We start from the raw sequence: 24825 nt of genomic DNA, 5'->3' as shown, positions 1-24825 counted from the left end.
AGGCAGCTCAAGCAGGACAAAGTGGAATTCGTGGAAGCAACGTGGGCATGTGAAACAAGCCCCGCAATGTCAAGGCATAGTCCTGCCTTAAGAGAACTTTAAACCAGGCCTCAGTCCTGTATACCTGAAGGATCATCTCCACCCCCATCGTTCAGCCAGGACACTGAGATCCAGCGCCAAGGGCCTTCTGGCAGTGCCCTCATTGCGGGAAGTGAGGTTACAGGGAACCAGACAGAGGGCCATCAGATCTCAAGGAAATAAGCAGCTATCCTATTTTTAAAAGACATCTGAAGGAAGCCCTGTTTAGGGAAGTTTTTAATATTTAATGCTGTATTGTTTTTAACACTTGATTGGGAGCTGCCCAGAGTGGCTGGGGAAACTCAGCCAGATTGGAGGGGTATAAATAGTAGCATTATTATATTATAAAATGCTGAGTGGATGTGATTGTGCTGGTAACCCAAACTGTAAATCACACAGCATCCCAGATCATCAGAACTGTACAGATACCCTCCTTTGACTTTGATTCTGGCCCTGTACATGTGATTACAGACCTATAAATGAGTGGATGTGGGATTCCCTTGTGAGGTACACATCGGGGCTTTGTACACCCTTTCAAGGGTGGTTGCTCAGTGGTAATTTGCCTCAAAAAAATAACGATGGCTGTTTTTCCCCCGGTCCCTTTCCCTGAGGGCTCTGTGCCTTGAGCCAAGGGGTCAGGAGCCAACACATGCAGTCAGAGGAGCAAGCATTCTTTGGCAAGCTCCTAGGGTCAGCTCCATCTGACCCAAACATTCTCGCAATGCTTACTCCCATGAGACGGCACCACTCAGCACCAGTGAACATGCTTCAGCTCCCTCCCTGTGAGTCATCACAGGCTCTCAGGGAAAGGAGCATCTACTACAATCTCTAAAGCATCCCCCCTCCCCCCCTCCATACACACTGGATATCGCTGAGTAAAACCATCCCAGCAGCTTACTTACAGGATTGTTTTGTTCAGTGAGCAGGGATCTTCTGTTGGGATTTCCAGCAACCCCAGATGAGAGCAGTTCACCGTTGTGACTGTGCAGGCACACTTTGCTGGGCACAGGACTGCCAAGGCCTCTTCCTTCTCCTGTTGGCATCTGGCTCTTAGCGACAAGGTCACCCTCTTCATTCCTCCAAAGCTCTCTGAAACCTGGTGCCTTTCCTTTTCCCTCAGCCCCTGGCTTCGGCCTTTCCAAGGATCTACTACCTTGCATTTAGCGGAGCTCCACTGCTTGAGTGGCTTTGCCTTAGCTCCTGTTTCCGCTGCTGCTGATGGTGCAACACTGTCCCCTGGAAACGTTGACATTTCACCTGTGCAAAGACTGCAAAGCAGTAGGGCCACACAGAGGAGGGCACTGGAATGGCAGAAGATAGCCCTGTGGTCAGGCGGCCTACTGGCTACTGTTTCTTTGGAAGGCCAGAGCTTATTTAGTGTGGTGAAGCAGTGCAAACCCATGGTGAGCAAAACCAAACAGCGCAGAAGGAACACAACACCCAGCGTTTTTCAGATCTGCCCCACTGCTGCCAAGCTACTATTTCCAAAGTATTTCTGGCTTAATTCGCAATGCAAACAAAAAGCCTTGCTTCCTCAAACCAATGGTCTCTCTAGTTCCCTGCCCTGTTTCTCAGGTAGGGCGATATATTGGATGGCACTGAGTTAACTAAGCAGAAGGAGGAAATCAAACAAAGGATCACTTTGCTGTAATTTGATTTCTCGGGAAATCCATGTAGAGAAGGCTATTAGATTTACAGTAATTTTTACCTTCCTGTTGGCCACAAATGTACTTTGCTACTTTGCTCTTTTCAAATTTCTGCCAGGTGGATTTTCTACAGCCCTCCGCTGCACAAATGTGTTTAATCTCACTCTCTGCTTCAAATCATTTTTAACAGAAGCAGGAGATAAGAGGCAGGGAAGGAAGTCAAGCAAGTCGCAATGAGTTTACTATAAATATGACCAAGTTGTGCCCAAAGCATGGCAGGTGCCTTGGAATAGCCACTTCATCATATCCAGACCCATTTGGCTTCTTCTCATCTACAAAAATGATGGCTGTGTTGGCATACATTCAGCAGTGCCACAAGTTGCACACTCCTTGCAAAGCGTCTTTTCACCACCTGGCATGCCGCCATGAAGGACTAATGTGGCAAACAATATGTCACACATATGCACAAAGTGCATTAGCTGAGACTGCCTTCCAGCCTGTCGACCCTGTTCAGCTCACAAAAGCAACAAGAGAGGAAGCTGTGATCCAGCTTGACTGCTCCATTTACTTCGAAAAAATGCGGAGAAATTGTTATTTCCCCCACAAAGGTGGGAGACAACTTCTAATGCTGTTTGTTGACTTTTCATCAGCTCAGGAGTTTAGATTAAGGGAGTCCTGCTATGCACAGATGCTCACACCCACCAAGTTATACCTTATAAATCCTTTTTCTTCCTCATCACCTCCCTTCCCCAACCGCTGTCATCCGTTGTCCTCAGTTGGCATGGCAGCATTATTGCCATCCTGCAGTTAAGCCCAGAAATTATATTGCATTCCTTCGATGCGTTGTCCTGGTGCTCTAGTTTAAAAGAAAAGAGCCTTCCAAGAATTAAAAGCACACTTTGAATCCTCCATCTAGACTTGGCTTGGCTACATAGTGGAGATGGCCTGGCTGCTTCGGGACTTGCAGCAATTCCCAGGGAAGGTCAGCAAGTCTTGTAGGAGGTTGTTCCTGATGTGCTGGCTTTGGTGTCCAGGTTGGAGCTGTGCAGTGGCTGACGATGAGCCAAAAGCCTTTCCTCGCACAACTGCTTTCTTTCCATCAGCGCTCCCTCTCTTTATCCACACACACCCACACCCCCCACACACAGCAGGGGCCTCTCAGAAACTCCTACACGCTTTGTCCAGCTACTTTCAGACCAGCCAGCGAGAGCTTCCAAGAGAAGTGTAGCCTATTCACTCCCCTGCTTAGCATCTCTCCCTCCCTAGCAAGCAGACAAGCAGTTTCCAGCATACAGAGCTGGCAGAGAGAGAAGAGGCAGGGGGATTTGAAAAGATTCATTGCACGGAAAAAAATTCCTTGATGTGTTTGAGACTTGACCTTGCACTCGCTGGCCTGAGGATATCATTGAAATCTAAGGAGCCTACATCTAAGCAGCAGGCGTGCAGAAGATCGCACCACCGTCCTCTTAGCCGGCAAGTTACTTTTACCTACAAAAGACAGAAGTTTAGGGCAGGGATGAGGAGCCTCAGGCCAAGGAATGTGGCCTTCCAAACTTCTTTCAGTGTTTTTCCCTAGCTAGAATGTGTCTTTGAACTCTGATCATGCCTCTCACTTGCCTTGATGGAATGAATATAGAGGGGGTTGGTTGTGTGTATGTGTCCAAACTAGCCTGCTGTACAAAGGTGAAATTTGTATTAATTACTCCACCCATGTTTGCCTCTGGTCTTGCCTACCCATTGGCATGCAGCTCCCAGAAGATGGCCCCTGGGCTGCAAAAATGTTCCCCATCCCTGGGTTTAGGAAGGGCCATTTTTAAAGTTGTGAATGAAGCCAAATGGTTCACAACCACTCTTTGGCTGTGTACATGCACAGTGCCAGCTTAAATCACAGCTAAGATTCCCCCCCCCCCAATTGTGGAAAAACACATCAAAATGCAGTATTTCATAAGAAATAACAGGACAGGTACAGGAGAACTATGGATTGTGGCTAATGTCATAAATAGGCCACTTCCCAAACTAGCAGTGAGACTGCACTGGTTGCAGAGTAAACAGGAGTGTGTACACAGCCTCTAACAGTGCAAATGTGTGTGTGTGGACTTGAGAGTCAGTGGGACTTGCTCTCAAGTAAATATGAATAGCATAAAAATACTTCCACATGTAGGATTTATTGAGGGGTGTCAGGCACAACAATTCATTTTCCTAGCACCTGACACTTGCTGCCCTCACAAGGACCAGGCTGACCTAAGAACATTTGCATAATACACACAAGAATTTCTACAGTAGTTAAAATTGTTAGCAGGATTGGAATATCACTTGTAGTTTAAGGGTGAATTATGGACACAATGGAGATGTAAAAGATTTGGATCATCATAAAAGATGCAGGAGGAAATAATAGGACCGACAAAGGGGAGGATGGAAGTCCAGGAGATTCCTTGGAATCTTGTTTTTATGATTTATGTTTGCTATATCTCTGTAAAATTTTAATTTGAAAAACCAAATAAAAAATTTATATAGAAAACAGAATTTCTACAGTCATGGGTTGTGTTGCAGAAGGAAATGATGTTAAAGCTCTGGGGTGTGCCTCCTCTTACTACTTACTGGCTATTTTTGCTTTTTAAGAAACGGGTGTTTGGAGACTTAGGGAACTTAAGCAGGAAAAAAATAATAATTTTACAACAAAATTGGTAAAATGAACGCTGTGTTGGGAAATAGAATGCTTTCAAGAAAGTGTGGTTGTTGTGTGTGTGTGTGTGTGTGTGTGTGTGTGTGTGTGTGTTTTCACTCACTCACTCACTCACTCACTCACTCACTCACTGGTTGTCACAGGCTTCTAATTCTGAACAAGATGTTAAATAAACCAGTGTTTCCCAACCTTGGGTCCCCAGCTGCTTTTGGACTACAACTCCCATCATCCCTAGCTAGCAATACCATTGGTCAGGGATGATGGGAATTGTAGTCCAAAAACAGCTGGGGACCCAAGGTTGGGAAACACTGAAATAAACAACTTAAGATTTTCTCCAGAAAATCTATCCCCCCCTCAGGCTGAATGGAGACCCAAGTAAAGTGTTCCCTCACAACTCCACTTCTCCTGCCTCAAATTCAGCTTCCCAATTCTCACTTGTCTGTTTACTATTAAAAGGCACTATCTTTCACTCTAAGCTTAGAGGGTTCTTTTTCTGGCTGTAGATATTTCCTCAGGGCGAATTACACACACACACACACAGCTCAGAAGCTATACTCTTATCCCTCTTATCCCTCTTGAACCCCAAGAACCAAAAACTCTCAGCTGCCTTTTCTTTTTCCCTCACGAAGTGCTTGTCTCCACCCCCTTCTAGCTAGCTGTACCCACAGCCAATCAGAACGAGGCTCTGGCCCAGTACTTTGTAAGCTACATCACTCTGGTGGGATTCCATGGCACTGCACCACCAACCAACCTCTGGTCTACTTGGCACTTTCCGTCACAGCAATCCTCAGGAATAGGAAAATGGCCCTGGACAGTTGATGCTCTCACCCCTGTGCACCCTCTCCTGCTTAGCAGAGTCCTGTGAACTCCCTGGAGTGACATGCTTGCTAACCGAAGACTCAGAACATCCCCACTAAACTGGGATTGTCCTGGCTCACTAAACTGAAGCAGCAGCAAATTGCAGAAACAGATATTTAATTGGGTAAATAGCAACCCCAAATGGCTACAAATCCAGATAAGAAACAGGTTTGTAGAGGCAGTAGGGAGCAATCTGTTTGTACCAGGCTGAATAGGCTCACTTGTTGATGCCATCTCCTGACCCAGAAGCGAATTCCCTAAAAAAAATCCAACACTGCTGCTATACTCAGGTCCCACAGTTAGTGGCCTGGAAAGCCCATTTGTTATGTTTCTGCAACCAATAGATTTGGGAACCACCAAAGATTCCTTACTCCTGAGAGCCGGTGTGGTGTAGTGGTTAGGAGCAATGGACTCGTAATCTGGTGAACCAGGTTCGCGTCTCCGCTCCTCCACATGCAGCTGCTGGGTGACCTTGAGCTAGTCACACTTCTTTGAAGTCTCTCAGCCCCACTCACCTCACAGAGCGTTTGTTGTGGGGGAGGAAGGGAAAGGAGATTGTTAGCCGCTTTGAGACTCCTTCAGGTAGTGATAAAGCGGGATATCAAATCCAAACTATTCTTCTTCTCCTCCACATCTACTTGCATTTGCCAAAATGCCAGTCGAGGATGGCTTCCCCCAAAAGAATCTTGAGAAGTAGAGTTTCCCCAGGAAGTGGGATTGACTGTTCAACCACTCTGAGAATTTCAGCTCTGTGCAGGGAAAAAAGGGGTCTTCTAACAACTCTCAGCAGCCTTAACAAACTACAGTTCCCAGAATTCTTTGCAGGGAGCCACGGTGGTTTAAAGTGGTACGATACTGCTTTCAGTGCATAGTATCAAAGAGGCCTTTATAAATATGGGCCAAGCACGTGCCACAAGGTGGCAGCCGTGGAGCAAGATACGTGTTCCAGCTCCCAGGAGGTGCTACTTTAAGGCAAGGGGAGGACAAATAATGCCATGATTAATGACTAATTTATATATAAAAAAATATGAAAGCAGCTGCAAAATATTTGGGGCACACAAAAAAGTTTCATAGAGATGCTTGAAAGTCAAAAGCAAGGATGCCTGCTTCATTTCTGCTGGAAGAGTGCTCCACAGCATGGGACTTGCAAAACAAAGTACCTAGCAGACCAACTTCCAGAGCACAGAGACCAAGCCAAGACTGAAGATCTTCTGTGGAAACCCTGTTGGTCACTCTGTGGCTAGTGGACTGTCACTTGGCAACAATATGTGAGTGGGATTTCTTCATGGAACAATGCTGAATTGCCATTTGTTCTGATTCAGTGTTAAGGAGCAAGTTTTTGTGGGGAAAGCAGCACTGGGTAAAAAGAAAAACAGCGCTTGGACACTGCTTTAAAGCGCAGACATGTGCCTAGAAAGCAAGGGGCAAAAAGTGGTATGAGCCCTAAGTTGGGTGCATTAATTTCAGTAGGTCTATTTTGAGTAAAACTTCGTAGACCACCATCCAGAGTTACCCTGTCTACTTATCAATAAAACATCCCTCAGGACTGCCCAGCTCCCCCACTAAATGTCAGCCAGCCAGTCCAATTTTATTGTTGGGCGAGAGTGGTTAAAAAGACTACAGATGCAGTTAAGAGACAACACCACCCTAGATCAACACAGCAAGAATACAAATGGTTTGGCCCACGCCAAAACAAACCGATGCATTGCACTTGCAGATTGAAAGTCCACAAAACTTATCCATAAGATTGCACAGACTACATCATCTGAGGAACATGACCCTTATAGGTTTTCCCTGCTGCAAGTTATGCGGCTTTCGGGACAATCCTATGCACATTCCATTACTCAAAAAGAAGTTCCACTGTCTTCAGTGGGGCTTACATTCAGGTAGAGCATGCACAGGAATATAGGCTTTGTTGGGAGCACTCTGTGTATACTCTTGTCCAGTCAAATCCATCAAAGATCTTTGTGCTTTTTATTCTACGGTTTATTCACACCCATTGAAAGCCATCTGTCTTGATGTGCTTAATCTGGCAGAAATGCATTTTCAGCCCCAATGTATATAAAACCCTGATGGGCATCTACAAATAGAGATCATCTGCTTCTGGAACAAGGGCATTTAGCTACTCTCTACAGAGAGCTTTTCTCCTGATCAAAATAGCAGCAATGGGGGGGGGGGCAGAAAACCCAGATTGGGGCCACGGATGTTAGGGGGGAAATTGTTAAACCCAGTCTTCCCTGCTGCACCCATGATATGGATTCAGATATGGAAATTATCAACGGGACAAGGGAAATGGATTTTCCGTGCCCTAATGGTGGCCAAGAGATTGATATTGAGGAACTGGAAAAATAAAGATATGATACCCTTCAATCAACTGACTCGTGATATGACATCACTGGCAGTTTATGAACTGACTGTTTACAGGCACAGACTCTGTATGGATAAAATACGATAACATTTGGAATGAGTTTATACAAAATGTAGCAGGCTATTAACATTTGCATAAGCACTAGGACAATAACACAATTCCACTTTATACAGGAATGTATGGGAATATCATATATTGCTCTTTTTTGTATATTTTCGCTTTTAATAAGTAGCCTTGTTGTTTTTCTCTCTCTCACTTTCCTTTTCTGTATCACTCTTATTTCTTTTAACTGAAACCACCTTAATAAAATATAAATGATAGGGATTCAAATATGCACACTGATGCTATTTATGTTTTATTTTAAAATGATACAATTACTAATTATTAATTGCTTGTAATCATTAAAATTATATTGTTAACCGTAATAACTTATTCACCACAATAATGAATTGTGTGATTATTGCCACATTTGTTATGGTCCCAAAGAGAACTGTCAAACTTTGTTGTTTTTTTAAAAGAATGTACGGTACCTATTGCCTCTCCACCCACCTATAGTGGACTCTCAATATATGCCAGATCTCTCAGCCCTTTTGCACCACAGAGTTGCATTTATCTATAGTTGGCCAGCCATCATTGTTCAGTGGGGCGGCCACATTCCTAGACAGGGCATTTTGCGGGGAGGTCCCTACAGAGCATCTTGTGACGCCAATAGAGTTGTGACAGCTTGTAACCGATGCCTCTCATATTGTCTTTAGGAGCAAGCATCCCACGCTAAGACTCTCTCCGTGCTGCAGGGGGAACGCACTAGAATGATCAGTGGAGCTTACGGGAAGAGTTCTCTGGGGAGCTATCCCAGTCAGGGAGAGATTATAGAGCCGATATAGCCAACCTCCCTCCCCTTTCCTAACCATGGGGATTAGAGCGCTTTAATAATCCACAGACATTATTAACCCATGGAAAGGCTGGCTGGGCCCCCTCCAGCCCCTGCTGTTTTTGTGACTGAGGCTAATCACCTTGGGATTAGCATTCTCAAGCAATTATTCTGCATCACGTATAAATTTCGTCTACAAAATCAAAGGCGGAAAGGGTAAAATGATCCCGTTTTGTCGTTATGAGCTAGGTGGACCAATGGTACATATAGAAAGCTGACCATTGGTCCATCTAGCATGGTCTGGCAGCAGCACTCCATGGTTTTCTGACTGGATCCCCCCCCCCCAGTCCACTTGGGAGATGCCAGGAATTGAACCCAGAACTTTCTTCAGGAAAAACTGGTGCTCTACCACTTTGCTATGACCCTTCCCTGAATAGAATCGTAGAGTTGGAAGGGACCTTGAGGATCATGTAGTCCAGCTCTCTGCAAATATGCAATTGTACCGTACGGGGATTGAACCTGCCTCAGTACAAGGGAGCTTCCTTGTGCTTCTACAGCAGGGAAAGGCTAGCCAGTCAGAAGCATTCTCATCTGGACCAGTTGAAGAGTATTGGTTTGCTTCCACCTTCTGCAGAGATATTCAAACCTTTCAGCTTACTAAAGGACTCTCCTAAACTGTGACTCTCAGCTGGGAATGAGGATAGGAACCTCTTGGAGTAGTTTTTAGTCTTTTGGACTAAAACTTCCCATCAACCCCAGCTAGCACAGCCACGGTGTAGCTCAAAACATCTGAAGGACACCATTACAGAATGAAAATCCCCTTGAAGGTAAAAGAGACAAGTGGCCAACACCAAAAGGTCTGTCACCTCTTGCAGGGGATGGAGGAATTGGAAAATGGGCCTCAGAAAGATCTTAAAGAGGCAAGTTGATGTGAAAGTAGCACTGGCATTTTGAATTCTGCTAAGGAACAGACCTAAGGGACGCAGGTGGCGCTGTGGGTTAAACCACAGAGGCTAGGACTTGCCGATCAGAAGGTTGGTGGTTTGAATCCCAGCAACGGGGTGAGCTCCCGTTCCTCAGTCCCTGCTCCTGCCACCTAGCAGTTCAAAAGCACGTCAAAGTGAAAGTAGATAAATAGGTACCACTCCGGCGGGAAGGTAAACAGCATTTCTGTGCACTGCTCTGGTTTGCCAGAAGCGGCTTAGTCATGCTGGCCACATGACCCAGAAGCTGTACCCCGGCTCCCTCGGCCAATAAAGCGAGATGAGCGTTGCAACCCCAGTGTTGTCCATGACTGGACCTAATGGTCAGGGGTCCCTTTACCTTTAAGGAACAGACCAGGTGAAGGTTTTTAAACAATGGTCAGGAAAGGTTGTGCTACTGGTTTCTCCCCCCTCTTCTCTGTGTGCTTAAAGTGCTGCCTTTTAACATTGCCAAATGCTGTGTGGATTTGTTTTAACTTACTTCCTAGCATCCTTCCTGTACATAATATTGTTCCCCACTTCTGGCTCAGGGAGCAAACAAATGTAGGGTGCCTTTGGGCACCAGCCTCACAGTGTGTCCTGAGAAATCACTGGGTCAGCACTTTGTAACTGGAATGCTCTCTATTTTACGGCTTCATCTGTAGCAAAAGAGAAGACCTGGCTCTGAACTGTGGTAGGCTCCACTGCAGCTTCACACACTTGAATCAGGGTTAGACAGTGGCAGAGAGAAATTGCTGTTCACAATCAGGAACCTGCAGTGATACTTTGGAGGGGAGGGGAACACACACACACTAGCAATTTTTAAAAACTCGCACCTATATGGCCTGCAGTAATTTATTTCTTAAAACATCCAAGCTGTTAAAAGTATTCTACAAATTGTCCCTTCCCCCTCCCCTTTTTTAAAGGTGCCAATGAGAATTTTGCTTGGTTGGTGCTTTTATTTTATATTTTCAGTCATTTATTAGCCATGCATAGCACAGAATTAGCCATTCGGTCTCCAGAGCAGAAGAACATGTTGATGCTTTCAGCAACTCACAAGTGGCCTCTTGGCAAATTTGCTTTATGGTCTAACCCACTGTGCACTCTTTGCAACTGTACGAATTTACCTGCCAGTTCTGCCGATTAGGCAGCCTTTTGGAATTGCCAGTTGCTCTGATTCAGTGGTAAAACACAGGTTTTCCCGGGGAAGGTGTGGGACACACACACACATGGAAAACCCAGACCTGTTTCCTAAAAATGCAGCACAAAAGGAAGTGTGGAAGAACCCTGAGTTTCTTATTATAACAATTTATTATTACGGTCAGAGACCAGCTTGAGCCTGATTTTCCTGGGTAACAGCTGCTCTTGAGCTCAAAGCACGGCATTTTACAGCCCACTGGGTTCTCTTTGTACAAATTTGTTGTTGTTGTTATTAAAGAAAGAAAGCTGGTCAAGTTCTACAGAAGCTGTTGGTTCTTCTCTGTACAGCAACAAACAAGTTCTCAGCTGCAACAAAGGAGCAGCAGTGTAAAAGATTCAATAGCCACTGCGGCTCTCAAGAAACCCACTGCTTTTAAATCAGTTGGCGATCCCACAAATGCAAATCCGCCTCTGGACAAAACAACTCCATGCCCCCCAGTGAGCACATGAGAAAAATGGGTGGCACGGGATTGGGTGGTAAGACAGCTCCCCCCCCCCCGGTGCATTTCCTTGCCAAGGCTTTTCCTAATGGCCACCCTAACGATATGGCTTCGGCCTGAAATGCATGGCTGTTGCAACAGCGAAACTGTGCATGCCTTCCCCCAGGGGAGGAAAAAGTGTTGCAAAAGCAAAACAAGCTTCTTAGGAAGGGCAGGATATAAACTGAAATAAGAATGGTGGTGCCGATTGTGATTGCTATGCTTGGAGATTGGTATAGATTCCAACCCACTCTCAGAAACATCCCCACTCTCCATCTCCACCCTGACCTGCACAAATGGACATCGTAAGTTGAACCAATAAAGATTCTGCTGGAGGGGTGGGTGGTGGCATTATTGTACTGGAGTTCATCCTGTTGACATGAACCAGCTCCTGGTAATGAATTGAGAGCTATGGAGAGCAAGGCTGGAAGGTAAGGAGGGGTTGACCGCTCACATGCTGTGCTGAGCTTTCCCACAAGGCTCTGAAACTTTACAAAGATTTAAACATAAAATAAGCACACGCACACACAAAATCAAGGTGACTTTTTTCCTTCTGGTAAACAGGGTTCTTTTTTTTTTTTCTTCTCTTGCATTTTTCATAACAAACAATCAAGGAAAACAAGAACAAAACACATCCGTAGAGGAGGAATAATTTCCATAACATACACAACAGACAGAGGAGAAAGAGAGCTATAATTAGAAAACATTCCAGAAAATGAAACAGTTTATATATAAACTGTTAATTAAGCATTATCATAAAAAAACCAACCCTGATTGGCTCCATCTCCAGGAATGAGAGTCGAAGACAGGATATTATTTCCTGGCTGCTTTCAGTTGCTGTATTAGACCAGAAGATTCCCCCCTCTCAGCCAAAACAAGAACCACACCACCCCCCACAGGATTCCAGTCAGAGCAGTTTCCAAGGGTTCCGTCTTACTATCAGAAAGCTTTGAAATACATACAGGAAGTGGTGCAACAAGTTCATGGGTCTTGCTCCATAGATAATTTTACCATTGATTGCTTTAAAGAAAATTCTTTTTAAAAATAAAAATAAAAATGGAGTGTCAGGGACAGACATTCCAGTCAAAGGAAAACGGTTCCTTGTGAAGAGGAGAGGACGTGTGCTCACAACCCCCACCCAATGGCTGTTGGAAGTCAAAATTAGGGTTTTAAGCACTCAAATTTAATGAAAGGCTCAAGTCAGCTTCCAATAGGGTATCTCTGCAATGAGAACCTACATGGGGCTATTGGTTTTAGGTGGCTGGTTTCAGATACCACTTTGAATTTAGGAAGGGCTAAGCACCACAAGTTTTTCTCCTCAATCCCCAACCCTGGCAACCTCAAAAACCTTATTGTGAACATGTGTTTCCCACAAAAAATCCAATTGAATTGGGGGTGGGGAGAGAACAAAAGATCAGCATGTTTCTCCTCAGACCTAACGGGCCATAGTACGCTCTCCCTCCACCCCCTCCATGGGCTCAATATGGACACCACATTAGTTTCAGGCTCACAGAAACCCTCACCACAAACTCACATGGAACTTACTCAGCTATTTATAGACAGTGTATAAAAGTGTCTCGTCATTCTCTTTTTTAAAAAATAGAATTGCTTCTCCAGAATTGTGCAGGAGTAGTCATGATGCCATTTTGTTTTTCTTCAGATTACAGAGGACAGTGTACGATCCTGCCCCTATTTCCCTGGCAAAGAGAGGGGAAGAGGGGAGTGGGTGGGTGGGTGGGGGAATAAACCCCTCCTCCAGGGGGGGAAAATGGAGGGGCAGGAGAAAAAGTTGGCCAGGTTGGCTGGGCCTTGCCCCTGCACCACCTCCTCCCGTCTTGCGGGATGGGATACTTCACAGGTTGCTGAAGAGTTCGTTTTTCTTGCTCCAGTCCATCTGCGGCGCCCTTTTGCTGGTGCGTTTTTGGTGAGCTCGCTCCTTGGCCACCGCCAGCGGGATGTCCAAGTCAAGAACTGGGTCGGATACGGAGCTGTGCTTCTCTCCCTTCTCTTGAGAGTTGAGCTGCAAGGGTGACTGGGCAGCAAAGAGAAAAAGCAAGAATAAGTTGGCCAGGAGGAATCTCTGCGGACCCCACCTAAGCTTCCACGTACAACTCAAGGCCAAGGCATCCAAGGTTTTTTTCCACACAAGTTTCTAGTTTCCTACCACTATTGCTAACAGGGTTGTTGTTGTTGTTGTTAAATTAAGAGCATTAGATTGGATCAGGCCAACGGGGGCCCATCAAGGCTTAGCATCCTGCTCACACAATGGCCAACCCAATGCCTCTGTGAAGGCCACAAGCAAGACCTAAATGCAACAGCCACCCTCCCAGTCTGTGATTCCTAGAAACTGGCATTCAGAGGCATGTTGCCTCCCAGGAGTGGAGGCACAACGTATTTAATAGAATGACAATTAAATTGTGTTGTTTTTTAAATTAATTTTTTTATTGACGTTTTTATCTCTACAAAATAACAGAAATAATAATAAGCTGTGCGTCCTAGCCATCCCAACTGCACCTCCCCCCCCATACACACCCAAGTCAGAAAGGAGTATCATGCCACAACTAGTTAAAAGCTAGAGTAAGGAGGGGGTGGACACGAAAGGTCTGCGTTGAAATAAGTAGGTCCAATAATTTACACTTGGTTGCCTGGCAGAATTAAAAGTGGACCAGCCATGCATATTCTGCTCCAGTCACCAATGAGGAAATCTTGTCCAATGATGTGGATTTCCACACACACACACACACACACACACACACACACACACACACACCCTGGCTCTCTCACTTGACCTAGATCTAGCAAAAGTTCCAGAAAACCTCTAACCCGCTGCTCCGGTTAAGGGGCTGCAGGTGTCCTTACAAGTGCTCAATGAAACATGTAGTTCGCAAAAGTCACAGGATATATAAGCCCAATGTAGATGGTTGCGTGGAGTGTTATGTTCAGCGTCTCACAAGAATTCTCAGGGGGAGAAGGCCACAGAACTATTCCAGAGAAGGGACTGATGTAATTCAGTGTTGATCATTTGTTCTGTATTTAATTATGTTCATATGTTGCAATTAAAGCTTGTGTTTTCACAGGCTGTTGGGCTAGATAGGGCAAGAACTGGATGTACACCCAACAAAGGTGATTAGAAAAGTTCTGCTGGAGGCCTTGCCTTCTTTTCTGATCCTTCCCGCACATGTTACCTGAGCACTGCTTGGCTAGAGAAGACTCCCCTATCCCAGATTCTATGCTGCACAACAGACAGAGCAACCCAACACAAGCTCCTAACAGAAACCAATGGGATTTGCATTTAACTCTGCGGTTTGGTATGCCTAAATCTCATTGAAATTACTAAATGGAACTTGGTGTGTGTGTGTGTTGTGTTGCGTATGCAAAACTTTTGACTGGACCTACTTTGATTCCTATGAATGCTGAGGACAGTGTTTAGTTTCTTGTTTTCTCCTTTTACCCCTTTGCTTGAAGACTGCCCTTCACCAAATTGCCCCATATTAAAACCCTAACATTAAAAACCACAGGCCTCACACAGTAACAGAACTAACAGAGGAGTGATGAAGCGGGCGGTTGTTGACAGAGAGCCCTCCTACACAAACCCGACACTTGAGGCTGCAACATTGCACAACAGCAAACAAGGAAAGGTGTCTCCAGACCCATTAACATGAACAGGGTTCATTTTGCAGGATCAGTCCCTGCTCCTCCTTCCTTTCCCTCCCCTCTCCATACACCGGCCTCATGTATGCTGCAGTGGCGTTGTCTCCAGCTGCCATGTCCAGGACACTTTTCTAAGAGACCAGCAGCACAGCCTGGCTTGCAACACAGGCCCTTGTGCATAACTCTATTGACCCACCAGCCTTTTGTGTGTTCATATGAAGTCTAGTTTGCCTGGAATTAGCAGCAATATGTCCCTCCCTTTGGGTTCCTTGCAAATGGCCAGTAGGACATCTGTTTCTATAAAGGAAGCCATCAGAATTCAACATCTTTGACTAGAAACGTGTCTGGTTTTTTTAACTGAGAGGCTGACATTTCTTCCAATTAAACCCCTGTGTTGCAAACAAATATCAGTAGTATCCAAAGGCAACACGATGACCAAATGCAACAATGCGATGTCAATATAAACTCTCTATATAATCTATACAGAACATTGAACAATATGAAGTATATGAAATATGCACTCTCTGCAAAACCAAATAAACAGAAATCTTCTAAATCTCTGAAAGTATAAAGAGTTTATATTGACATCGCATTGTTGCATTTGGTCATCATGTTGCCTTTGGATACTACTGACATTTCTTCCAGGCAGCCAGCATCACAATTGCTTCAGGGTCAAATTATACATTATTCCAACTTTAGAAAAAACGCTTAATGGTGTCACATTGAGGGTAATATCCAATGCTAATCATACTCAGAGGAGAATCATGGAGGGGTGGTGGTAATCATTGAATGGACTTATAAGGACACTTTTTTCAATGGGCCAACTTTGGGCAGGGGTAGTGAACCCAGCATCTCCAGGTGCCATTATACCTGTGAAGGCTTCCAGTGGTGCCCCTGGGCAAATGCCCCAGACTCTGAGCTTTCATTCTTTATTTTAGCAAAGTTTACTTTCCTTAAAAGCTTCTAGCCTTCCTAAAAAAGAAAGTTATGGGGTGAAAAGTGCAGGCACTTTCTAAGCGATTTCTGTGAAATGAATGTGAATGTGCGTGTGGCCACCTTGGATATTTTTCCTGGTATTGAGGAATGCTCTCCGTTATTAGAGAGCAACAGAAAGAGAAGCCACCCAGGGCCCCAAGCTTATAAGATCCTCCTTATCTGGATCAGGGCCCTGCCCGTTTCCTCCCCAGAACTGCTCTCTCTGGCAGCTGTTTGGCATCTTTGGAGCAAGCAGCAAATGCATGAGGGTCCTCATTTGGTCTGGGGCCCTGCATAGCCTTTCCCCTTCAAAATAATAAGTAGCAGCATTAAGTATGCTTTAGGAAAAAAAAGTACGAACAAAATATGCAGTTTTGTCCTTAAGCAGATTTGATACAGAGCGCCTGGATTATAATTCAGCCATTTAATTAAAAACTGGACATGGTTCCAGTCAGGGACGCTAAACATTCATTACTTGCTTTGTAGAAATTGAGGCATCTGCCCATTTGAAAATGGGAACACTGAAGACCAGGGCAAATTGCTGTTGTTGCCAGGCAAACTAGATTTTTACAGCACAAAATGACTGGCCCCACAGGGGAGCAGAAAGAATGGTAAAGCTCTGAAAGTTTGCAAATGGTTCTCTAATGCACAAACTGGAACTTCTCTAATCATTTCTGCTGGTCTTTGGCAAAGGAAAACTCTGTAGAGAATCTGGACTCTTAACTACATTGTGAGCAGGACTCAAGTATAAACCATACCTTTAAGATTTCTGTATTGAAAGTGGATTTAAAGGGCTGTGCTGCCCTCGGATGCACTTAAAAGCACGCACAGACTTTTTGCAGTTTGGAAAGCGATGGGGAAATGCACCGAAAAGTGTGGGATGAACAAATGAATAATGAGGAATCCATGGAAACACCCTGCAGCAAAATCAGGATGAATGCTCAATGAACAGAGGGGGCTCTATGCCTGTACCACATGTTTAGGAGTCCCCATTTCTGGGGTTTCCTCCCTTTGTGCCCAGGCTGCTTTCATACCTCATTGTGAGGTTCGTTCAGAATCGGAGAAGGAGACACCGGCTCAGGGCTTGAAGGACTTTCCAAGACAGGCTCAGGCTGGTCATCTCTGATGATCTCCTACAACAGGGAAGGGAAGAGAAACTTGAAACAAAAAAAAGGGGGGGCAATCGCTATATAAATAACACGCTGCATTTATTTATTTGTAAATTGCCAAAAGTAGAACTCACTGCATCACTTCCCTGAATCCACCCCCAATTCTAGTCAGTTCCACACATTTTTGTGCAGAAGAAAACATTCCTCCTCCTCCTACCCCCTTTGGCATGATTTAGGGAATGCTGCCATCATCAGCTGCATACGGCTCCTTCACAGCTCAGGCCTCTGGGACAGTGTGCTGGACCGGCTCTCAAACATACCCAGAGCTGATGGGTACATCACAACTGGCCCTCCCTCCCTCTAATGCACCAGTTGCATATTTCAGGGCATTGAGAAGGGGCAGTGGGAGCAGCTCTGGTTTTAGGGAAGAAGCTCCAAAGCCACACGACAGGATTCTCCAGAGGGTCACAACTGTCAGGAGAACCCAACAAAAGAAGCCTGGGAAGACTCTTCCTAAAACTGGGGAGAACCCAATGTTCTCAAAATGGCCTCTTCTCCGCAGTGACCAGAGACCAGGTCCTACAAGTGCTGATTTATCCCAGCCTGCCCCTTCCTTGGAGGGAACCAGGGAAATAAGGAGTATGAGGAAACCCACTTCTAAGCACATAATCTGTTGACAGGCCGCAGGCTGATAAGCCTGCTCTGGGCATCCTCCAGCCTCTTTATCCCTGAGAAGGATTAAATCCCAGCTGTGTTCTTTCTCTAACAAGAGGGGGGTGGAGTATAAGGAAGAAACCACAGCAAACTACTCCCTATCCATTGTCAGAGGCAGTGTGCCTCTGAACAGCTGCTGCTGCTGCTGGGAAGGGCTCCCCCATAGGTATCTAGCTGACCACGGAGAGAACAGACTGAAGGGGTAGGTCAAGTTCGGCAACCTAAGGCCCATGGGCCACAAGCAGCCCACGGGGGTCGTTTAACCAGCCCACGAGCAGCCCCTGAACTGAGCCACCCACTTGGTGAGTCCCCGTGTGCTGTGGTAAACCGGTGCGGCGTGGGGACTCGCTTCCATGGCCCGGAAATCGCATCTGCGCAGACGTAGACACCGGAAATCACGGGCGCGCACAATCATGCATGCGCATGATCCAGCCCACAGAGTGATCTCTGCTGGAGTGAACCGGCCCAAGCAGCGTGAACCTTGCCGACCCCTGGGCTAGGTGAATGGGCCTTTAGTCTGATCCAGCAAGGCTCTTATAATGTTCTCCATATCTTTTCAGATATCAGCTACTTTCCATCATTACAATACAATTCAGTGTATTTGTTTCCACCAGAGTTGGTAAACTGTCCTGCTTTTTTTCTCAGAAGACAAAGGAACAGCAGCTTTCTGGACATTCCATGTGAGATTTATTCATTATTTTTTTTTAAAAAAAGGACAAGAGGCACATGGACTTAAACTGAAAGGAAAGCTGCACACTTCTGGCTGCTTTTGAAGCTACACCGATAAAGGCAGCGGCATTTGCACTACTTGGGGACAGAGCAGAATACCATGCGCTTCTCTGTCAATGCAAGAATATAAAAAAGGAATCGGCCCTTCGCAGCAACATAAAAGAGTTTCTGTTTTGCTCCAAGTCGGGTAGCATCTTAAGACGGCCTTTATCACCTCCATTAAGCAACAGTGTAAGCAATTGCACCATCACTCTCGTGAGCAAATTTTCAGTGACAACATCACAGCTAACTTATCTGCATGCAAAATATAGGGTGTGGGCTCTTCCACAGCCCACTTTCTGAGATGTCTCTGTGACAATATAGCGCTATCTTGAGACACCCATGTTCATAAAGTGGCAAATAAAAAGGGCACCCCTTGCATGAAACCAGCTCCAAAGGAAAAGACCCATGGGCAGATAGCGATCTGGACGATGTCTACTGAAGAAGAAGAAAAGTCATGAAGGTGTGGCTAGGAATCCATCTTTTGAGATCCAACTGAAGCCTAGTGTTAATCCTCTGCAAAAGCAGTAGTTAGGTACTGAGGGTTGAAATCTACTTTCCTCTTGAGAAAATGGGTGCATGCTCACCTGTGGCAAACTGACAGGCTGCATGCAAGCCAGCAAACAGAGAGCTATCTACAGCCACCGAATGGTGCCAATAACCCCCCAGTAGGGAAAGCTGATTAGCAGCTGATGCTGAGTCGGCCTGCGCTGGAAGAGCAGGTTTCCTTTCATGTTTATGCCAAGCAAAGACGAGATGACAAGATATAAGTTATGACAGCCGCGTAGGAAAGTGGTTCTGCATGAAGAACATCTGGAGTTATCAGATGAAACTGGTTTAAATGTTGAGCAAGGGAGCTTAAAGCCAGATGAGCAGGACTGAGAAGTGACTGAAGGCAGCAAGGAAGCAGATAGGTCCTTCTTATTCCCAGGCTGAGAAAATTCTCTGCATTCAGTTGGCAGAACTGCTGCTTGACATCCCCGTTCAATGGCTCTGGTCAAATGCAACACTAAACCTTGATTCTCAAACTGTTAAGCACTTCTACCTGCCTCACATTCTCCCCACTCCAAGTGTTTCCATTTTAGTCTAACCACATTTTAGGGTATTAAAGGTAAAGGGACCCCTGACCATTAGGTCCAGTCGTAGCCGACTCTGGGGTTGCGGCGCTCATCTCGCTTTATTGGCCGAGGGAGCCGGTGTACAGCTTCCGGGTCATGTGGCCAGCATGACTAAGCCACTTCTGGCGAACCAGAACAGCGCACGGAAACGCCGTTTACCTTCCCGCCAGAGCGGTACCTATTTATCTACTTGCACTTTGACGTGCTTTCGAACTGCTAGGTTGGCAGGAGCAGGGACCGAGCAACGGGAGCTCACCCCGTCGCGGTAATTCGAACCACCGACCTTCTGATCGGCAAGTCCTAGGCTCTGTGGTTTAACCCACAGCACCACCCGTGTCCTTATTATCCAAACCCTAAACTGCAGTTAAGATTAACCATGGTTATGGAAAGCAAAGCCTGCTTCATGAACCATGGTTTGCCCTGGTTTGAATGACAGCAAGTTGCAGTTAAATCAAAAACAGAAACAAGAGTTTCTGAGCACCTCCTCGAGGCTATGATGGAGGAGAGGGGACAATAAGAGCCAGGGCAGACGGTGGTAGGCTAGCTTTGTGCTTATAACACTAAACTGTGGTTCAGCAGCATATGCAAACCAGCCTGCTTTCAGCAAGATGCTAAATTCAAATGAGGATTCCGATAATTTTTGCATCACCCCAGCAGACAGGCATGCAGGACAAAAGACTCACACTAGGAGAAGGTTTGCAATGGGCAGGGAAGAAAGGTTGTCCACAGTACTGGAAGCCAGATACACTTGTGCTTCAGAGCGCTTTATACTTCCAAGTTTGCACAAAAAAAATGTTTAAACAATTAACACCCTACTGCACCCCATAGAAGCGGGATTTATTTATTTACGATGCAATGCAGTCAGGCTGCTTCTTCCCAACTGCCGTTCAGACCTACAGGGTAGACAAGTTGCATGACATCTCTCTATCCGGTTTAAGCTTTAGCCTGGGAACATCCTCACTCGGCCCCCTTAATGTATATTTGAAATCCCTGCCTCCTGCCCTCCTGTCTTTTGAGGTTCCTAATGAGGCTTCCTCTTCACTCTGGGTTTAATTAGGTTTTGTTTTTTCAAAGCAGACTGGAAGTAACACGGCCTTTTGAAACAGCGGCCCCCACTGCGAGAGATTCCACCCACAGGGTGAAGAATGGGCCATTCTGTTCTATGACAAGAGGCAGGCCCGGGAAATTGAGCGACGTGCCTGCAAGGGCTTTGCCCTCCCCTCCTCCACTGAGAGGTCAAGCTCTGCTTGGCGGCATCAAGGCAGGCTGCAAGGCACTCCTAGCAGCATCAGGAGGGAATGGCTTATACTTCCACTACGGAAGGCAGCTAAGGGCCTGAAGCAGCTCTTACTGCACGTAGGTCTCATGCACAGTGTCCACCAGCGATGGACAGAAGGCAGATTAGGAAGCCGCCTCGTAATGTTGGCCCATCCTGCTTAGTACTGTCCACCCCAACAGTCAGCACCTCTCCAGGGTTTCAGGAAGGAATCGTTGACGGCCCTACCTGGACATGAACCTGGGAACTTTTGCACTCAAAACCATGTGCTCTACAACTGAGCTATGAGCCGTAAAAGGGGGACTTGCAGGAGATGAGCAAAGGGTTTCTAGCTTCCAGCTGTTTTAACAGAAGGAGCAGCTGAAAAGATCCCCCCCCCAGCCCCAGGTTAGCAGGTAAAGGTAAAGGTACCCCTGACCATTAGGTCCAGTCGCAGACAACTCTGGGGTTGCATGCTCATCTCGTTATATAGGCTGAGGGAGCCGGCTTTTGTCTGCAGACAGCTTCTGGGTCATGTGGCCAGCATGACTAAGCTGCTTCTGGCAAACCAGAGCAGCGCACGGAAACGGCATTTACCTTTCCGCCGGAGTGGTACCTATTTATCTACTTGCACTTCGACGTGCATTCAAACTGCTAGGTTGGCAGGAGCTGGGACCGAACAACGGGAGCTCACCCCATCACGGGGATTCAAACCGCCGACCTTCCGGATCGGCAAGCCCTAGGGCTCTGTGGTTTACACCACAGCGCCAACCACGTCCCTATCCCCAGGTTAGATTGCTGGAAAATAATGCTTTGGCGGAGCAGGGGGTGGAGAGAGAAACCAGGCATGTGCAAAAGGCCCTATAGGCTTGGTTCTGGTGCTGATTGCAAAACGCCCCAGCTGAGACAAGAGGCATCTTGTTTCTCGCATCTTAGCATAAAAACCTTATTCTGAAAGGAGAGCCTGCTACCCTGGAGTCTGTGCACAAGCACTGGGAACAAGCACTGGGAAGCTGCATCCAGTTTGCAGCTTCTTAGCCCACGCAGGCCCAGTGGGCCGAATAGATGCCAGGAAAATCTGTATACACAGTTTTGGTGCTTCTTCCCTTACACGTGCACGCTCAGCAAACCTGTACTGTTGAAAGGGGCCTTCACATAACATAAGAGACCATCAATGAACCATGCACTTGGCATAACCTTTACCTTCTCCACATCACCATTGGCAACTGGTTCTGGCAAGGGACCTGGAGGGGAACAAAACAACAACAACGATATGCAGTTAGTGAAGTTTCTTTCTTTCTTTTTAGTTTTTTATTTATACTTTTCAAAGTTATACATTTCATTAGTTTTACAATCAATTTAACATTTCAAAATTTGACTCCCTTCCCCCTCTTTCTGCAGTTCCTTAATTTTTTAATATCTTCTGCATATCCAAGTTCATTTAACTTGCTCATTTAATTATCTACTATATACACACTCTCTCTCTCTCTCTCTCTCTCTATCTCTATCTCTCTCTTATAAAACTGCAGGTTATTACAATAATCCTGCTAATGTTTTCATCTGTTTACAAATTATCTGTAAATATTCAATAAACCATTTCCATTCTTTTATAAAAAGTCTGCTATCTTGATTTCTTATTCTTCCAGTAAGTTTTGCCATTTCTGCATATTCCATAAGTTTTTTTGTATCCATTCTTCCTTTACTGGTACTTCTGCTTCTTTCTACTTTTGGGCAAGTAACGTTCTTGCTGCTGTAGTAGCATACATGAATAAATTTCTATACGATTTAGGTAGTTTTGCCCCTATAATTCCTAAAAGAAAAGTTTCTGGTAGCGACGTTTGTTTCTTTTAATTGGATTTCTATAACCCAAAAGGGTGGGCTTCGCTAGCTGGTCTGACTGCCAGCAGCCAGGGAGATAAGCTAGGCAGCCGCTACTGTTGTCTCCCAGTTCTGTCACAGCAGCCCAGCCCCAAGAAGAACCCTTGTTATTCACAGCTGCGGTAGCCCATTTCCCCCATGGCAACTTCCTGTCCGGTCACTGTATGGGTGGGGTATGAACACCCAAACCACACGGTCATGTGGCTGGTTTGGCAGACGGGTGGGAAAAGCAAACACAATTGCTCCTACCCACAGAGTTATTACCGTATCTACTTTTCTTTTTTTAACTTGGCTTCCCTCCAAAGAGCCCAGTCCGCAATATCAGCTCTATCATATCCTCATAACAGCCCTTTGTGGTAGGGCTAGACCAAGAGAGAGAGGGATGTGTGAAGGAGTGCCTGGCCCAAGGTAGACCGGTGAGCTTGATAGGTAAGTGGAATTTGAACTTTTGATCTCCCCAGTCCTGGTCCGAGCAGTCCTGGTCCACTAGATCACACCAATTCTCAGCGGTACTCATGGCAGCTATGTGGAACTGCTCCACAGGGAAGCTGTTTCCACATGGCTGCGGAAAAGAACCACCCCGCTCGCTCCAGTTTGTTTACAGGAGCCCAGTTTCCGACTGATCGCTGTGTCTTTGCTTGGGGTGGAGCAAAGCAGATGGGCGCATTGCAAGGGGAGGAGGTGCAAGAAGACATGTACTGTACACCCAAAGTTCTGGGTTCAATCCTTGTCGACTTCTGGTGGAGCTGGAGCCAGGGAAAGGAGCCAAACAGCAGCTATAGAACTGCTCTGCTTAGCTGCTAATGCAGTTGTGTGAAGTAGGGAAAAAACTGATTGCAAGTCACCAGGTTCAATTCTCAGCTCAGCTAGTGTGCTTTAAAAACAACCACCAAACCCTTCTGTAAGGGACACACATACACAAGCTAACCTTGCCTCGGAGCAGTTTACATGTGCTACAAACTCTAGGGTCTTTGCGGTCACACACCTCTATCACCAAGACCCCGGCAATTAACTGCTCCTGCCAAACCTTTTTCCTGCAATAATTCCCATTATTCATTATCCCGTTATTGCCTTTGTGTTATAACAACGATCCACGTGATGCAAGCCCTGAATAACCTTGTGTACCTGCTGCTACTGTTAATATTGATTAACTAGTATTGTACCTGCTCTTCTGCTCTGCTTTAAGCTCAGTTTTCCTCAAGCTGGTGCCTGCCCTTCTACAAATATGATAAAACAGTGGGCTTCAAAAGAACTGGGCTCATAATCTACGTGCTGCATTTAAAAGTTTAAGTTCATGGTGAAAATACAGACAGTATGGTCAGGGTGTTTTATTATGGCCAGGATGGGTGTTTTTGCAGAGCACACAAGACTGCAAACTCAGAACTGGAGTAAGATGACTAAAGAGCTGTTTTAAAAGCAGAACAAGCCCATTCTGAACTGCAGTCGTACCATGGAAGTTGAACGGAATCCATTCTGGAAGTCCGTTCGAATTCCAGAATGTTCAGAAACCAAAGTGTGGCTTCTGATTGGCTACAGGAAGCTCTTGCAGCCAATCAGAAACTCTGGAAGCCCCGTCGGGCGTTCAGGTTCTAAAGAACATTCGCAAACCGGAACAATCACTTCTGATTTTGCAGCGTTTGGGAACCAAAACATCCGAGTTCCAAGGCGTTCAGGATCCAAGGTACAACTGTATAGAGTTGGAAGGGTCCAACCCCCTGCAATGCAAGAATCACAGCTAAAGAATCCCTGACAGATGGTCATCCAACCTCTGCTTAAAAGCCTCCAAGGAAGGAGAGTCCACCACCTCCCAAGGGAGTCCATTTCAATGTTGAACAGCTCTTGCTGTCAGAGAGTTCACGTCAAAAGGATTCACAGAGCAGAGGGAACTCTTTGTCCCTTTGACCTCCCCATCTCCTCCACTCCATCCTAGATTCTCTGCTATTCCGAGGAGCCATTGACAAATATATGTGTACACCTGCTGAAGCCCTAACTATAGCACCAACAATAGGCTATTTTGGTGAGAAATATGGGAGGTTAATAGGATTAATTAAGAGATTCCAGAGAGCTTCCTCCCCGCTTCCTTGTTGCACGGCTCCCGGGAGACCTCGCAAATTAATCACTCAAGCAGCACTCAGACCCACCCACCCATCCCCACAGGGGTTCCCGCAGCAGGTCCTGGAGGCTTGAGAGCCTGTTGTTGCATAACGAATGC

At 45.9% G+C, this 24825-nt stretch overlaps 2 protein-coding genes and 1 long non-coding RNA gene across 5 annotated transcripts in view; all 3 read right to left on the bottom strand.

Annotated features, from left to right (window-relative positions):
• Nucleotides 1-2140, bottom strand: part of LOC309335550 (polycystin-1-like) — a 68957-nt gene extending 66817 nt beyond the window's left edge. For all 3 annotated transcript variants that reach the window (XR_014153569.1, XM_081850617.1, XM_081850618.1), the window contains exon 1: nucleotides 981-2140. Coding sequence is in view for 2 of the 3 variants with exons in the window: in XM_081850617.1 (XP_081706743.1) it covers nucleotides 981-1480 (500 nt within the window). In the remaining variant the exon portion in view is untranslated. The remainder of the gene's footprint in view (nucleotides 1-980) is intronic.
• A 5512-nt stretch (nucleotides 2141-7652) lies between these two features.
• Nucleotides 7653-9958, bottom strand: LOC309335749. The gene is made up of 2 exons (XR_014153706.1): nucleotides 9843-9958; nucleotides 7653-9477 (listed from the first exon to the last, which is right to left on the bottom strand). It is a non-coding gene; the product is annotated as an uncharacterized lncRNA (long non-coding RNA).
• Nucleotides 9959-11678: 1720 nt separating this feature from the next.
• NHERF1 (NHERF family PDZ scaffold protein 1) overlaps nucleotides 11679-24825 on the bottom strand; it is a 57451-nt gene continuing 44304 nt past the window's right edge. The window contains exons 4-6 of the mRNA XM_081850873.1: nucleotides 21939-21979; nucleotides 16806-16904; nucleotides 11679-13177 (exon numbers count right to left, since the gene is read on the bottom strand). Of these exons, the coding sequence (XP_081706999.1) occupies nucleotides 12998-13177; nucleotides 16806-16904; nucleotides 21939-21979 (320 nt within the window). The 3' untranslated portion in view covers nucleotides 11679-12997. The remainder of the gene's footprint in view (nucleotides 13178-16805; nucleotides 16905-21938; nucleotides 21980-24825) is intronic.

This window comes from Podarcis erhardii, assembly GCF_964252035.2.
Source record: "Podarcis erhardii genome assembly, chromosome: 2".
NCBI classification, from domain to species: domain Eukaryota; kingdom Metazoa; phylum Chordata; class Lepidosauria; order Squamata; family Lacertidae; genus Podarcis; species Podarcis erhardii.
This window is presented reverse-complemented; position numbering and strand designations above follow the sequence as displayed.